The sequence below is a fragment of the Podarcis bocagei genome (genome assembly GCF_964188305.1).
Source record: "Podarcis bocagei genome assembly, chromosome: 6".
NCBI lineage: Eukaryota > Metazoa > Chordata > Lepidosauria > Squamata > Lacertidae > Podarcis > Podarcis bocagei.
Window position 1 is genome coordinate 22,157,545 of NC_138130.1, and position 16,196 is coordinate 22,173,740.

A 16,196-nucleotide genomic window follows, 5' to 3' on the forward strand; every position below is an offset into this window, starting at 1 on the left:
TTTAAAATTTCAGTACTACTGTCAATTGCTTCACACTGCAAATCAAGCCATTACCATGAAGAAAAAAGTAATTAGATGACAATTTTGCCATATAGCAGAAGTAGCCTTACAGTGTGCAGATCATTAACAAATTTGATGGTGTGGTTTTTTTACATTTCAGTATGCCATGATACTTTCAAACAATTAAAATGCTGTTTCCTCTCCAGTAGAAGCTTCTTCAATGCTCAGGGCAAAATTGGCAGCAAGCTGCACTCAGAAACTTAACCAAATAAACCACACAAAAATGAATACTTCTTGTAATGAAGGAGACACAACAGCATGAAAATCTCTCTCTGGTAAAGATGGAACTGTCAATAGTGAAAAATCCACTGTAACACGCTTTTTCTTTGATGAATGGTAGTGTTCTCGTTCCTCTCCACTAGTAAATAATGTATGAGCAGAATGCCTTCTGAGAAGTTTCTCCCTCTGCCACAAGGCGGCATGTCAGGGTCAAGAAGAAAACATTAAACCATGGTGTGACTGCCACAAGATCCAACCTCAAAACGTTAGAAATATGACAGGTAAAAGGCAAATGCAACTGAACGTGAGAAGCTAAATATGCTTAATTATTAAAACTCTTTCACTGAAAGCAACCATGTGGATTTATACCAGTGAACTAAGACAAGCAGGGCTGTATCCAATGGTAGTCACACTCTAAGCAGATCCATTGAAATTAATGAACCTAAGTTATCCCCCTTAATTTTAATGGCTTTACACTGAGTATGGCTACTATTGGAGACAGCCCTTGGTGAATTAAGAGTGTCCTTCAAAGAATGGTACTATATTGTCTAAAAATATTAATTTATTGTAAATTTTCCTGCATTCATGCAGTCTAAAAAATAGTCAAAATAAGTTGGTATTATATACACGTATATAATACCAACTTATTTTGGCTATTTTTTAGACTGCATGAATGCAGGAAAATTTACAGGGTTCCTTTACCTTTATATATACACATAAGTAAATACACATATAACATATTTATTGAGACAGTGACATGGTTTCCTCTAGAAATTAATGTTCACTCAATAGGGGCCTCCCCCTTACAGCTAGACACATTTTATTTAATGTAGAATAAGAGAAGAACTAGAAATGGCTACTCATTTTCCCTCAACGGAGTAAGTTATACAGTAGTAGCAAAAAAGCAAGATTAGAGTATGTAGAAGCTTCTCTTACAGGCACAAATATATAAAAGTACCCTTACCTTGTCAAGGGAATTGCTCTTTTCACTATGTCTTTCTGGGAGACTGTTTCCTGAATCTGTACTTATAAGAGAACCTCTTGAGTCTGCATTTCTTACACAATTAACATTTGGAGTCGAAGAGGTATATGGGGATGCTGAATAATAAGATGATAGAAAAGGGATACATTAGAGGCTCTGCTAGTGTGAGATTCAACCTGCATTCAACTGCCCCTCTTTTATTCAAATGACCCTTCCAGTATCTATATGCTAGGTAGATGCCAGAAACCTGGCTTGTAAAGGGATTGCCAGCTGGGTGCATGTTTCAGGTGACAGAATTCAACATCTGGATTTATCAGTAGGAGATATCTGAATGCGAAGAAATACAGACTTACCATATTTTTCCATGCATAAGACTAGGTTTTTTTCCTTAAAAATAATGTCAAAAATTAGGGGGCGTTTTATACGCAGATACATCGTCCCCCATTTTCTTAAATCTGAGTCCCCCCAAATAGGGAGCGTCTTATACATGGGGGCGTCTTATAGATGGAAAAATACGGTATTTAGTTAACGGATATACATATACATATATATGACTTCATTATTTTATATCCCATTCAAGAAACTAATGAGTACCCAATTTTTTCCTTATAACCAACTGAAAGTAGATTTGGCTGAGAGAGTTTCATGGGAACAAGCTCTGTAACTGTGTGGAAATTTGATTTTTAAAAGTAATATAAGGGCTTAAAGGGACGTGAAGTTAGAAATAGAACGCAGAAATGGAAAGAAGAAGAAACCGTAAGGTAAAGGATGAAAAAGTATATGGGAAAGTTATCAAAATTAGATAGAAAATTAATTTAAAAACCTAACTGAAAAGAGAGATCAGCGAGAGCAGGAAAATGAATTGCTCTGTCAGGCAGGAGAGAAAAAACTGACGAGCGACCACACCTGCCTCCCAGAGTTCTTTGCTCTCCTGCCTCCATCACATGACAAAATAATACCCAAGCCATTTACGGCATCAACAACAGACTCAAATTTTGAACCCGTGTCTCAGTGACCTAAGTTCAAACACCACCCACTATGCCACATCAACATTACATCCCTCAAAAGATCATTTTCACCAATAAAAGATCTACATGTAAAGTATCAAATTTCATTTCTTAGAAGAATTAAAATAAGTGTAAAAAATATTTTTAAATGGTTACCAATGCCTGATATAGCACCAAACACGTCCTTGTGGAGGTTGCTATCAAGGGTATTCACAGATTTTTGAGGAGTCATCAGTGGATTTGCAGCTGGTAAGCTAAGGGATTCATCTTTTGTACTCTGTTAAAAAAGAAATAATTTCACTTCCTTTGATATGCCTAAAAGTGGTATATTTTTACGCTAGAGTTTTTTCAAGCTTTAAAGTTTCAGAAATAAAAATATCTACTCACACTGCTGGAAGCATTAATAGGGAAAGGTGAAATATCCTTGACATCAATTCGATGGGCATTTTCTATCAGCACCCCAAAGGTTGGCAAATACAACGTAGCTATTCTCGCTTGATGGCTCTGTACCAAAACATTTTTGTTCTCATTATTTATTCAATGGGAATATACACACACTCACATTTCAGATATTCGCTGTTGTGAAGCTAGAGTTATAACTTGATTTTTGGTTCTTGCACATTTAAAAGGAACAGATGTTGGCTGTTCCTTTTAAATGTGCAAACCCTCAAACATATCCTTTTTGCAGTCAGGTGGGAGTCACAAGTTTACCGAATCTGAATTTGCTAATCACGATGCTAGCAATTAAGAAAAAGCTCAACAAGTATGGCAAGGTGAGAATTAATAATATATGTTATAGTGCAAGAAGCATATTTTGCCAGGTGAGCAAGTCTATCTTTGCCCAATGATTCACTCTTGCTTGAGCTGGTAATACAGGCAAAAGGCTCTTTGATCATCTCCCCCAGTGTTCTCGAACCTCATCTCAGAGGATCTCTGCTTACAAAGAAATAAGAGTTCTGGTGCACAGACAGGCTCCCCCTATTCAGACAAGTGCAGTAAGTTTAGAATCCTGTATTGGCTATGATCTCTGCACCTACTATTAAAGCATGAGTAGAGGAGCCCTGGGATTAGACTGACTTTATTTGTGAAACTTCAGTAAATAAGCACTGCAGGTATTTTGTAGCATACACAGGCTAGCTTAGTGAAGTTCATAGAGGGAAATATTTTCATCCCCTCCTCCCTCCTGTAGCTACCTATAACCTCCACAAAGCCTCTCCAGAGATGTGGTGCCCCCTCCTGAAGAATGGGGGGACAGAGCATGGAGGCCTGTTGGGAGAAGGATGGGAAGGTGAGATTTCATTTCATGAAGTTCAATTTATCTGTGAATTGCAGCCTAATATGGGATTCCCAATAGTCCCATATACCCACACCCCACATTGTTCAGGAGAGCCCCTCAACCTCCCCCACAGAGGATTCTCATGGGGCACAGGCGGTTACAATAAGGAAACAGGGATATAAAACATTTCTTCAGTTCACTTCCTTAAATTAACTTTTTGTAGGACCCAAGTCACAAAAACTTCTGCACTTAATGTAACTAAAAAAGCTTCTGAAAATACACTTACCCTGGAAACATATCTGTCATCCAAAGAATGCTTTATCATCAAATTCTTCAAAACACTGATTGCAATTTGACGGATGTCTCTGAACTCTTGCAGTGCATTTCCCACCTCCCTCAGCAGCAGTCCTACCAAGAAGTGATGCTTGCAGAACTCATCTGATAAGGAATAGTCAAGCTGAAGGTCTGAAAGCAAACACCACTGTTAAGAAAGTGTATATTCTAATACAGAAAGATGCAATCCATTGCCATTTGGAAGCACCACAATGTTCACTACATTCAATGTCCTCTTATTTATTAGAAAAACAAAATAATGTATCTACAGATTGTTCTTTTGCTTTTTATAAGCAGAGCCAAGACTAAAAATGAAAATATTTAAGCAGTAATGAATTACAGGCAATTCCCAGTTTATGTATATTCTACTTGCACACTACTATGCACACACCGTGCCAGATACCCAGAAGTGGTACCAGGAAATGGGGATCACCTGGTCAACTGAGTTGGAGGGATGGCGGAGCTTCCACAGCTGCCACGAGTGGGGAAGAAGCTTCCCCACTCACGTCAGCTAGGTTGGTCAACCAAGCCCCGCCATCCCTCTGGCTCCCACAAGCCAGAGGGGCAGGAGGGCTTTGTTGAGCAGCCCCAACAAGCCTCTGGCTCATGAGGAGACCCTTCCCAGAGCCCAAAGAGGATGAGATGGGAAGGCTGAGAATCTCAACAAAGCCCTGCAGCTCCTCCAGCTCACAAGGAGACCCTTCCTCTTTGGGCTCTGGAGTAGGTCTCCTCCTGCTGAGCCAGTTGGACTCGCCAGGGTGCTCTCTATTTTACGTGATTTCGAATATGCACACGGGGGCCCAAAATGGAAGCCCTGTGTAAATGGAGAGTCACCGGTACTGACAGTAATTCAGTAATTTACTCTCTTGAGTACATGGTGGCTTACTGACTAAATATGAACTCTTGGAAAAGAACTCAATTGGTGGTCTGCTGTGGTCCAAAGCTCTTTCATGCTTCATGTGGCTAAAGAGCAACATTTATGCATTTTAAATAATTTTCAGACAACCACACTTTCACACAAATATGTTCTGCTAAAACCAAGCAAGTGTGGGTGACTACAAGCAAAAGGTCAGCTATCTGTGACAAAACTGAACATGCATTTTTTTAAAAGAAAACAACCAATGGCGTACCTAGTAATTCAGTGGCACCTGTACTATCAAGCTTCTTGTTTTTAATATTACTGGGCACACAGCTAGCTAGCCTTCCTTTTCTTGGTTGGAAAAAAGGCAAGCACCGCCCCTAGAATGTGATGCATTGGACACAGATATTTCCAGGAAATACAGAACTTGGAAAATGGTGGAAAAGGCCTTATTTTGCTTATGCACTGTGAAACAGAAGAAAAGCAGGAAGAAAACATGCCCCATGACTCCAGCTGTAGTGAGTGTCTACCATCTGTGTCAGCATGTTGTAGACAACAAGAGGCTGATGAGGCAGCTTTTGGAGACCCCATAATTAATATATCCTTAAAAGGCTGGGCCTTTATATTTGTGTGCCTCGCTTCTTGCATAATAATTCCATTCTGTTGGTCCAATGACACCACCAGGGTGCATATGCGTATAGAATATGTCCAGTTGGTGGAAAGACAGAATGAGTCATTTTGAATTTTGAGAACTTGAAATTTCACTTTAAAGGATAGTTTAATATTTATGACTGCTGGAGAAAGTTAGGTATGTGATTTATTGCAATGCACCCCATAGTCTTCATTGAATCTGAGTCACTCAAAAATGATTCACAACTAATCCCACCCCTGCTGCTCCACAATTAGCATCAGCAAAGCTTGCTGACACAAAACAGGTTCCAAAGAGAGCATGGGCATACCCAGAGGGAATTTATTCCCTTTGAGTAGCAGGCCACATCACAAAATACTTTTGAAAACCCTTTCTGTGTCAAGGATTCTGCAGTGAAGTGCAGGGGAGCTGCTATTCAATACACACAAGCTTGAAGCATCCATGCAAGCACAAGACAACTGAAAGAAAATAAGTGTTTCTTGATACTCTGGCTTGTACTAGCAAGATGAAAGCTCTGGAATGTTTTCAATCAATTTATAGTGACATGTTCATGCATTTTCAATTTGTTTCCAAATAAGCACATCAAATTTATTTTAAAAGCTCTGTTTTATCTATAGCAGTGTAGCATGACTCACAAATGGAATTACTGCACATTCTTCCTTTTTACACAAGTCACCATGGTTTTTAAATTAGAAAGTCAGTGTAGGATCAAACAGCACACTCCACACCTACCTATAGGAGTGTCATAGGATTCCACTGTTGGTGAAAGAAAAGCTAATTCAAAGGAAAAAAAGAAGCAAAGTAGGACAAAACCAATAAGTAACAAATAGCTTTTCTGGTTTGAGACAACACAAAGAAACAATGAGACAGTGTGTGTGTGTGTGTGTGTGTGTGTGTGTGTGTTTTACACCAGAACTAAATTACTTACCTATCTGCTTTCACTCTATCACTTTATTATACAAACTGGTGAAAATTAGAGGAGACAGAAATAAAATCTCCATCTCACAATTAAAGAACCCCAATATACATATATCAAGTCACAATAGATTTCAAGATTTTTCTTACAAGACAACAATGTCAAATTATCTTTTCAAATGTAAATTTACCTTGATATCGCTGAATCCTGCCTTTTCCAAAAGGCATAGGCAGATTCAAAGGAATGTAGTGTTCATGATTACATACTACCCGGAGAAATTCAAATTTGAATTCAAAGAGGGTCTGCAAAAATATGTTGAAGTCATAAAATTGGTTGTTTAACAAAATTAACGTATTTAAATTCAATAAGCAAGCAAAAGATTTTTAATATCTGGTTTCAGTTCTTTGAAAGGATGGCTAAGAAGACCCAATAAACAAACAGCACACTGTCTGATTTCCATACAATGTTTTCATACAAGGACACACATATTCTGATAACATGAGGGCTCATTATATTTTTTCTAATTTTATTAGAAATATGAAATATAGCAGATCTTTTTGTTTAACCGATTTCCAGCTTACACATGGTGAAATCTTGCCTGCTTTGTGAGATAAGATGAAGATATTCTTGGAAACCAAAAAACAAGCAAGCTTTGCTTTGGAAAAGTATTTAAATATTGCAACTAAGAAAAAAAATCACTGCCCATAAAATATATGTCTCAGAATGCTACATGCATAAAGGTTGCAGTTGAAGGACACAAAGTTACGGACACAGACCTTTCATGGGTGTAACAAGGACACAACTTTTACTGGTTACAGCAAACTGGGTTTAGTCTAGAATGGGGACAAGGAACTATCCATCGTGTAGCCCCATCTGCAGAACTCAACCAGAAATGAAGAGCTGGCCTGAGTACAGGGCAATCTGGGTGTAGGCAAGTCCAGTGGGCCTCTCAGGCAAACTAGGATTCATGCCACCCGTGAGCTCTGTTTTAGGTAGAAAGCAACAGTCCAAGATCCCTTAGGGAGAGCTGCTCAGTGGCAAGTAGGGTTAAACTGCCAGGCTCTGGTCCTCAATCAACCAAATGGAAGCTCACATTAGTTCCCTGCGGAAGACCTGTCTGTGCTATGAGTCAGTCAGCGCTGCAGAGGGGATCGCATCCAGGACAAGCCTTTTCCACCCACTCTGCCCACACAGGGAGCCAAATGGGGTTCTCTAGGTAAGCTGGGGACCTGGGACAAAACCCAAAACACCCCAAAATGACAATGGCAACACAATTTCTTACAACAAAGCTATACAGTACCTTTGGATCTCCTGGAGCAAAGAAGCTGATATAGTTATTAATTTGCTTGAACACAAATCCTCTGTCCATAAAGGTGAAACATCTCTGCAAAAGCAGAAAAAGTCACAAGAGCATTCTAAAGGCATGGTAGTTAGTAAGTTATATTTTTATAGCTATTTCCAAGAAAAAAATCTATAAAAACTAAACTAGCCTAAAGCAACAGTCGGATGCCAAGCATCAGATGCTTAATAAATGACTCATAAATTATATATTTCTAAATTAAATCAAAGATTTAATAATCTCATCTGAACTTCTTATTGTACACCACATTTCAAACAAGTTTTTATTGTACATAACCACTTATGATGAGAGACTATGAATTCATAGTCTTCACTATCAATCCAGGATCAAAATACCCCAGAACTGCAGGATTTTTATTTCAAAAGTGCTGCCCCTTCTATCATCTCAGTACTATCTATAAATAATAGCAGAACATTCAAAACCAGCTTTAATCAAAGATTTACATTATCTATTTTCTTGACACATACTTTTCTTTCATATGCCAATTTATTGGGGGTGGGGTAGGGAGAGAGATTGCCAGCTATTGCTTTCTAAACCTGCTGTATCATGTTGACCATGAGAGAAAAGAAAAGATTAAGAACAGTTTGAGTTCTGCATGAACAATTGCTAAGACAGTGGTGGGGCACATCCAACTACCTGTCAAAATCCCTTGCTTAGGGTTCCCAAGCCTGGTGGCTGTTGGGTGCTTGGGAATACTGCACATAGGAGGTTGCTAGCCCTGTGTTCAACACTTCCCAAAGCATCAAACACAGGACAAGCAAAGTGGTTCTTTCTCCCTTCCCCATGGGGAGGTGGGGGGACAGAAGCTGGCATTTTGCAGGCATTAACATGTGCAAGAGAGGTCCCTCCCAAAGCCAATTTGCCAAAAGCTGGTTTCTTCCCCCTGCATTTTGCAGATCAGCTGAGAAAAAGCACTCCTCTCACAAACACAATGCAAGAGCTTGTAAAGTTTTGTTTCTGAGATGGCTGCTGCTGTTTAGCAAGAGTCCAATACAACCCTCCTCCTGAATGAGGAAGTAGTTTCCATGGAATCCTGTCAAACTGAACAGGATTTAACCCCTAGTTATTAACTCATGACAGCAGGGGAGTTAAAAAACCCCAGCCGTGCCTTGGCTGCATGCAGCCTGTTCCCTACTGGATTTAACAATGTGCTCCCATCCACCCAGGGGCATGGTTTGGGGCAAATTGGACCTCCTGCCAGGCCAAGATTGGCTTGTGGGCCAAAGAGAAATTTTCGTAACACTTCAGGTATTGCTATGTTGACTAAGTGAAGCCTTCTTCAAGAAAGGCCAACAAAGAACCATACTCACTTTTATGAAGACAGCAAGGCTATGGTTTGCATTTTTTGAAGCTTCTGGGTTATCTTTATACTTCTGAGTAATGTGTGGCATCAACATGTTTACTACAGTTTCTACAGCGTGATGATAAGATGCTGGAAATCTCTGATTTCGTAACAACTAGGGGGAAAAATTAACCAACAGAATTTGACAAAAATATCCTTTTACCCTTACGCGGTGTTTGAGAATTGGTAGTTAAATACTCAAACCAAGAGGAAAAGGCAAAAAAAGTTTCTGAATATCACTGGCATCTGTTTATTATTAACTAGACTTATATCCTGCCCTTTCTCCAGCCAATGTGGTTCTCTTTCCCCCCTCTCATTTTATCCTCTCAACAATCCTGTTAAGTATGTTAAACTAAGAGATAGTGACCAACCCAAGGTCATCCAGCCAGCTTCACAGGTGAGTATGGCATTGGACTTCTGTCTCTCTGGACTATGTCATGCACAACTATTCCATGTTGGTTCTAATAAAATGTATGCTGTTGGATTATTTAGAGCAGGAACATCTTTGATATAGTTCTGTTTGATACTCCTTCATATGTTACAAAAATATAAAAATAAACTGGCCAGGCTGGCTGGGGCTGATGGGCACCAGGTTGGGAGGTTGTGGAAGGCTGTACTAAAGAAATAACTAGACTTATGCATTGTTCCGTTTTCATACAGCAAAAAATCGGAAGTGCCTAGAATTAAGGAGACTAAAAGCCTAGCCATTTACCAAGCCTCTTCAGAATATTATACGTACCTTTACTTTAGCATTTTCTAGCAGGTGCTGGGCCATTGATTTGATTAGAATTTCAAAGAAAAACCAGGAGTACTATTAAAACAAAACAAAATCAACACATTATACAAGCAGTCCATTTATACCTCTAATACATAAAATGTTTATTGTTAATGGGATTATTGTTAAATGGTTTTCACTGGCATTGCTACTCTTTGTTCACTCATTTTTTAAAATAAAAAATGTAGATAACTTTGTCAAATTGTTGCAGTCCATCTTTTTCTGTCTTATCTCCTCATGCTTTTTAAAATATCTGATTTGTCACCATTTTTATCTTTTGCAACAGCATGCAGTTGCAGTACAACCAAAGTACAGTGGTACCTCGGATTAAGAACTTAATTCGTTCCGGAGGTCCGTTCTTAACCTGAAACTGTTCTTAACCTGAAGCACCACTTTAGCTAATGGGGCCTCCTGCTGCCGCTGGAGCACGATTTCTGTTCTCATCCTGAAGCAAAGTTCTTAACCCGAGGTACTATTAGCTAAAGTGGTACCTCTGGTTAAGAACAGTTTCAGGTTATGAATGGACCTCCAGAATGAATTAAGTTCTTAATCCGAGGTACCACTGTAGAAGGTTCATAGCCATGAAGAAAGGAAGATCTTGGATAATATATCTGTATATTATGTGCAGTGTGGAATCTCCGCTTACCGTATTTTTCGCTCTATAACACGCACCAGACCATAACACGCACATAGTTTTTAGAGGAGGAAAACAAGAAAAAAAATATTCTAAGTGGGGAGGGAAGGAAAAGCACTGAAGGGACAAGAAGCACGCGTGGGGTGTGTGGAGAAGGATGCTGCTAATAATGCAGAAGAGGGGTTTAAGGGGAGAAGGAACACGCGTGGGGTGGGTGGAGAAGGATGCTGCTAATAATGAAGAAGAGGGGTATAAGAGGAGAAGGCTCCTCTCCTCTCCCACTTTGCTCCTTTAGGCATTCCCTCCATAACATGCACAGACATTTCCCCTTACTTTCTAGGAGGACAAAAGTGAGTATTATGGTGCAAAAAATACGGTAAATTCCACTTTATGGAAAAGCAATGCCTCAGCAGCACTAAAGACTCCAATCTAGTTATAGAACAACCCCGCACAGTTAAATAGGTAATACCAAGAAAAGCAGCAATCAATGATTTTTTCAATATATACCTTTAGCAGCTTGTTGCTTGTGAGAAAGTCAGCAGATGGCTTCAAGATTGTTGTCATGGATTTGGCAAGTTCTTCATGTACGGTCTTATATTCAGTAGCAATGTAAGGCTCTGCTTTGTAGGCATACTTGGCAAGACAAAAAGTGAAATTAGCTTTGCATAATACAGAAGTAATTATTACAGATGTTAATGGTACAATTTTTGATAAAGCAACTTTGTATGAATCCTACCTTGACATAGGACCTCAAGTAGCTATCCAGGCCTTCTTCGTGACACTGGGCAACTACATGGATAATAACCCTAAACAAAATGAAGTGACCATAAAATATCATTGCAAAGTACTTTGACAAAAATTAGAACAACCTTGGCAAATTAATACCCCAAAATTGCTTTTTAGGTGATTAAATGTACCAGGACTGTTGCATCAAAATGCTTACCTTGTCACGTTCACTGCAACTTCTTCTTGGGTTGCTCTAGTAAGGACTCTAAACAATTGGTTTAAAATAGTAGGCAGGAAAGCTATCATCACATGGCCCTCCATAGCATGAAGACTCTAAATTAAGAAAATAATAAAATGAAATCAGAATTGTATGAGAATCAAAACGTACTATATATATATATATATATATATCAGAAGTGTAAAGCTAACAATCTTCAGAAACTTTACTTGGAAGCAAGTTCTATTGAAATAACAGGACTTACACATAACTTATTCTAGGAGGAAACATGGAAATCTAAGAATATAAGTAAATGGTTTCCTATGCAACATCTGATGCTATTTCATAGCCTGTCAGATTTCAAGCAGATGGTGTAAATGAGAGAGTGCACTGGGAGTTGAAGGTATACATATACAGGATACATTATTAAATAGCAATTCAGCAGAGAATACTGAAATCAGCACAAAAGCATCATGCTGTGGGATAAGATGACATGTGTTCAATATGATAGTGGCTAATGCTGCCTTGTTAAAATACTTGTCAAGACATTTGTGAAATAAATGTTGATTAAATGTTGAAAATACTTCGCAGCCGCAACATTGCAAGGTGCACATTTTGCGTGGCAAAATATAATAGTATGGCTAAAATATAAAGGAAGTCTAAAATATGTGCTAGTTACACGTGATCACTTCCTCCCCGCATGTTGCGTTGTGGCATACCACAGGAAGACTCAAATTCAGGCTACATGTCAAGCCACAATTAAGGAAGATTAACTATAATTTAGTATGACAGTCTACACTAGCAAGCCATGGTATATATCAGGGGTCAGCAAACTTTTTCAGCAGGGGGCCAGTCCACTGTCCCTCAGACCTTGTAGGGGGCCAGACTATAATTTTTTTGGGGGGGGGGAGAGAACAAATTCCTATGCTCCACAAATAACCCAGAGATGCATTTTAAATAAAAGGACACATTCTACTCATGTAAAAACACGCTGATTCCCAGATTTAGAAGGTGATTGGGCCGGATCCAGCCCCCGGGCCTTAGTTTGCCTACCCACGGTATAAATTATATACCTTAAGATACTTCACAAGATCAACTCCTAAGGCTTGAGCTCCAGACTCAGTTTTTTGACAATAATGAAAGAAATTGTTTAAGTGCTGGTCCTAGGAAAAGAAAGACAAAAACAGGTTAAGTCAATTAATACATAATTCAAATTGATTTGATCAAATGTGCCATTGCAATGTCACTTCCTCTAGATAAAAGAAATCCACTGTAAATATGACCAAAATGTCCCTCCTTTCAAGTATCCATTAAAGTTAAGCTTAAAAAGAATAAAGCAATGTGACGGAATTCTCAGCAATTTAAACTTTGCATAACTCCTGATTCTTGAAACTACATTAATCTCACAGCCAAAGCTTATGAAGTTTGCTTTTGCTTGCTTGGTGTGCTATAACAGCAAAGATTTTATAATATGCACCAGAAGACCAAAAATTATTTTTCACTTCTCTCCCCCCTACCTACTCCAACTCAGCCCTACCATCACTGAACACGGACTTTTGTCACCCTGCCCTCCAGTTATGTACAATCTAACAGCACAATCAACTCAAAAAATGTGGTAAAAAGCTCTAGTGGAATAGCCTACCTGTGTATATACAGTGGAAACCAGATGGGTTGAAATCTTTAACAGTGGTTTGCCTCCATCTACCCATTTAATTTCAGAACCAGAATGCTGTATATAGAGAAGAAAGTTAAAATACTGTTGATATTACGTAAGTATTGTTATTACACCAAATATGGACATGTTGGCCTGGTCTGCAAACGCAGAAAAGCCATGCTTTTTTAAAGCAAACCATGAATTAACCATATGTTGTCGAATAATGGTTTCTTTCTTTCGCACAAATGAAAGATTTCCCATCTACTCTTGAGTTAACAAATGCCAAATATGGATATTCTGGCCTGGTTTAAATATAACACTAAACCATGGCTTGTTTGGCAAACCAAGGATTCGAAATGCATGGTGTACTTTCTGTAGCAAGAACCATAATAAATTATTGGTGCTTTCATTTATTTGCAAGGAAAAATTATTTCACAGTCAGTCAGTGACACACGACAGTGAACAGGTATACAGCAAGCAGGCTTGACACTTTAAAATTTGAAAATGACAAAAATTTAGTAATGCACTTTGAACATCTTGCATATTTGGATACAAAAATTAATGTTTGCTTTTGTGTGTGTGTTTTAACAACTCTGCCCTATCAAGTTCTATGAAAAATAATCAATCATTATTGTGTTGTTGGGTTTTTTTACTTTGATCATGCCAGGTTCTTGATTGTTGAGATATCCACATGGAAGGTATGCAGCTACTGGGATATGTTGTTCATTTGTCACTACTCTTCCATCTTTCAACAACTGAAGCCAAGAATACCCAACTAAAAAAAATGCAAAGAAAAAACATTTCTAATATTCACACCTTTAGTATATAATGTAACACAACACAGCCTCATCTAGCAAGACTTGGTGGGTCTTATACTTCACCCGCTAAAATCCTGTTAAACATGTAAGAAAGGCTCTACCCATTGGAAGAAAGCACCCATTTTTATCTATAGCAGTTAAGAGTGAAATTTCAATTTTAAAAAGCAATTGACAGTCAACTTATTTCTCTAAAAATGCTATTAAAGTCAGTAAATATATTTAGCATTGGACTCTCTTTATTGTAACCCAGCAACAAGAAAATGATGGATTTAATGATAAATCTTCAGAAGCTATGAAATGAGTGTCAGACTTTGAATTCAACACAGAAAATCCAAGTCAATCATACCTTGTGCTTCAATTATGTCCTTCTTTTTGGTAGTCCCTTTGCTTGAACTATCACAGCTGACATGGTAGAAGGTAAACAACAAATGATGTTTTTCGTGTAACTGTGTGGGCAACTCTATTTTAATCTAAGAAGAAGAAACATATAAGTTTGGCTTCAGAGAATATTCCCAATAGTGTCGTGGTATGCCTCATAAAATGTACATATAGGAAATAATTTTCAATGCAATTAAATCAAAATTTAGAACAAGAGATCATACATCGGGAGCAATTGGTGAAAAGTGGATTATATGCACTTAAAAAAAAGACAGATATATGTGAAACTCTAGAATCATTTCAATGGAGGTGGCAGCTGTGATCATGCAAAGAAATACACACAGTGAACTTTCCCTCCAATATAGTGGAGTGCACTGCATGATCAAATGAATTAGGTGGGGGCTATCTAAAATGGAATGGGTAGCATATACAGATTTTGACTAGCTTGCATGATTTTAGCTTAATATAATCTTAAGTGTACAGTATTAAAATACAGTAGTAAAGTGCTACCATTAAAAGTTCTAATTAAGTTACAAAAGTGAATATATGAGTTTAAATATGCAACAAGGCTGGACTAGAACAATTATACCCAACAGAATTCTAGCTTCATATGTGTTGAAGAATTTTAACATGAGACGTATCAATGACAATGTTTTTTCATATGTATATCTGAGGCAGTTTTGAGACCTATTTGCCTTGGGACTCTGCTATACAGCTGCAAATAAAATGTTTTAAGTGTGCAATATACAATGTGACACTAGATGGCGATGGTGAGCCTTATGGCTTTTTTTAAAAAAGCATTTTCAGAATGGTTTTTATATGTGTGTAGATTTCACCTTGATTTTTGGCTCTAAAAAGGGCTCAAAAAGAAGCTCACAATAAATAAACAAAACCCCAATAAAATTCATTTTTTAAAAAATTTGACATCTTTCAACAGTTACACTCATGTAGCGGCTTTTATTGCATACCCTAAATTTGCTCTGGATAGTTAGGGGAACCCCTGGGGCAGATTTAGGAAACATGCAGGGAAAGGAGAGGGGCATGCAACCATAAATCTCTAGGAGATTTCTCCCAGTGGTTGCAGGTGCAACACCAGATAGGCATTAACTTTGCTACCCAACAGAACAGACCTCCTCTGGAAGCTGTCAGCAACTACAATGGGCTTCAAACCTCAAGCAGATACCATGGGCACAATCAGTGACCTTCTTTAAATGAGAAGTCAAAATCAAAATGGATTCTAGCTGTTTTATCAGTAAAGTTTTCCACAAACTATTCATAACAGACCACAAAGGGTTCCTCTTCTTCTCCTAAATGATTTAGATATACTAACCCCCTTAGTATGCAGAAAAGGGTCACAAGTCAACGTGGAATTTATGTAATGGTGATAAGCAAGTAAGATCTCTTTTCCACTCGTACATCCATAGAATAATCCCTAAAATGAGCTGTATCCTGCACCCCCCCCCAATTCTTCAGAAAACTATAGAGCTCTGGTTTTAGTAGATAAAACAGGTAATCTGAGAGAAATTATACCATCTCATCCTACTATCTTTCCTAGACACTCAAAGCGCTTAACATGCATTATTCTAGGTATGCTTACAACAGGACTGTAAGATGGAAACTGAGGCAGACAGATGCTAGCTTGCCTACGGCTACCTGATAAATTGATTGAGACAGTTGCACTCTAATTCAAGGAACCAGTTCCACTCTCATCTCATCTATGTTTTTGGAAACTGGCAAGTATATAATGGGTTACCTCATCATAAAACTCTGGGTTTTGGTGATGATGCAGAACTGTAGCAAATGCTTGTCTTGTAAATACTGATCCACCGGGTCTGCCATAGATGCACTAAAAATCAAATAACAAAAGAAAGACTTATTCCATTGTATTTTAGGTCAAGAACATGAATGAAACATTTTTTGATGTGCTGTTGAAAAATCCAAAGAGAACTTCCCATAACATTATGTAAACACAACACTTGCAGCAACATGCC

At 38.3% G+C, this 16,196-nt stretch overlaps 1 protein-coding gene across 16 annotated transcripts in view; it reads right to left on the reverse strand.

Annotated features, from left to right (window-relative positions):
• Positions 1 to 16,196, reverse strand: part of DOCK9 (dedicator of cytokinesis 9) — a 107,155-nt gene that overhangs the window by 29,858 nt on the left and 61,101 nt on the right. For 9 of the 16 annotated variants that reach the window (XM_081198215.1, XM_081198223.1, XM_081198212.1 and 6 more), the window contains exons 19-34: positions 15,959 to 16,051; positions 14,174 to 14,297; positions 13,663 to 13,784; positions 12,998 to 13,084; positions 12,429 to 12,518; positions 11,356 to 11,471; positions 11,149 to 11,218; positions 10,920 to 11,045; positions 9,743 to 9,814; positions 8,972 to 9,118; positions 7,602 to 7,685; positions 6,492 to 6,603; positions 3,831 to 4,009; positions 2,656 to 2,772; positions 2,425 to 2,545; positions 1,244 to 1,377 (exon numbers count right to left, since the gene is read on the reverse strand). In XM_081198215.1, coding sequence (XP_081054341.1) covers positions 1,244 to 1,377; positions 2,425 to 2,545; positions 2,656 to 2,772; positions 3,831 to 4,009; positions 6,492 to 6,603; positions 7,602 to 7,685; positions 8,972 to 9,118; positions 9,743 to 9,814; positions 10,920 to 11,045; positions 11,149 to 11,218; positions 11,356 to 11,471; positions 12,429 to 12,518; positions 12,998 to 13,084; positions 13,663 to 13,784; positions 14,174 to 14,297; positions 15,959 to 16,051 — 1,794 coding nt within the window. Of the gene's footprint in view, positions 1 to 291; positions 466 to 1,243; positions 1,378 to 2,424; positions 2,546 to 2,655; positions 2,773 to 3,830; positions 4,010 to 6,117; positions 6,160 to 6,491; positions 6,604 to 7,601; positions 7,686 to 8,971; positions 9,119 to 9,742; positions 9,815 to 10,919; positions 11,046 to 11,148; positions 11,219 to 11,355; positions 11,472 to 12,428; positions 12,519 to 12,997; positions 13,085 to 13,662; positions 13,785 to 14,173; positions 14,298 to 15,958; positions 16,052 to 16,196 lie in introns of all 16 variants that reach the window. The other 7 variants (XM_081198219.1, XM_081198226.1, XM_081198224.1 and 4 more) reach the window with 2 other exon arrangements.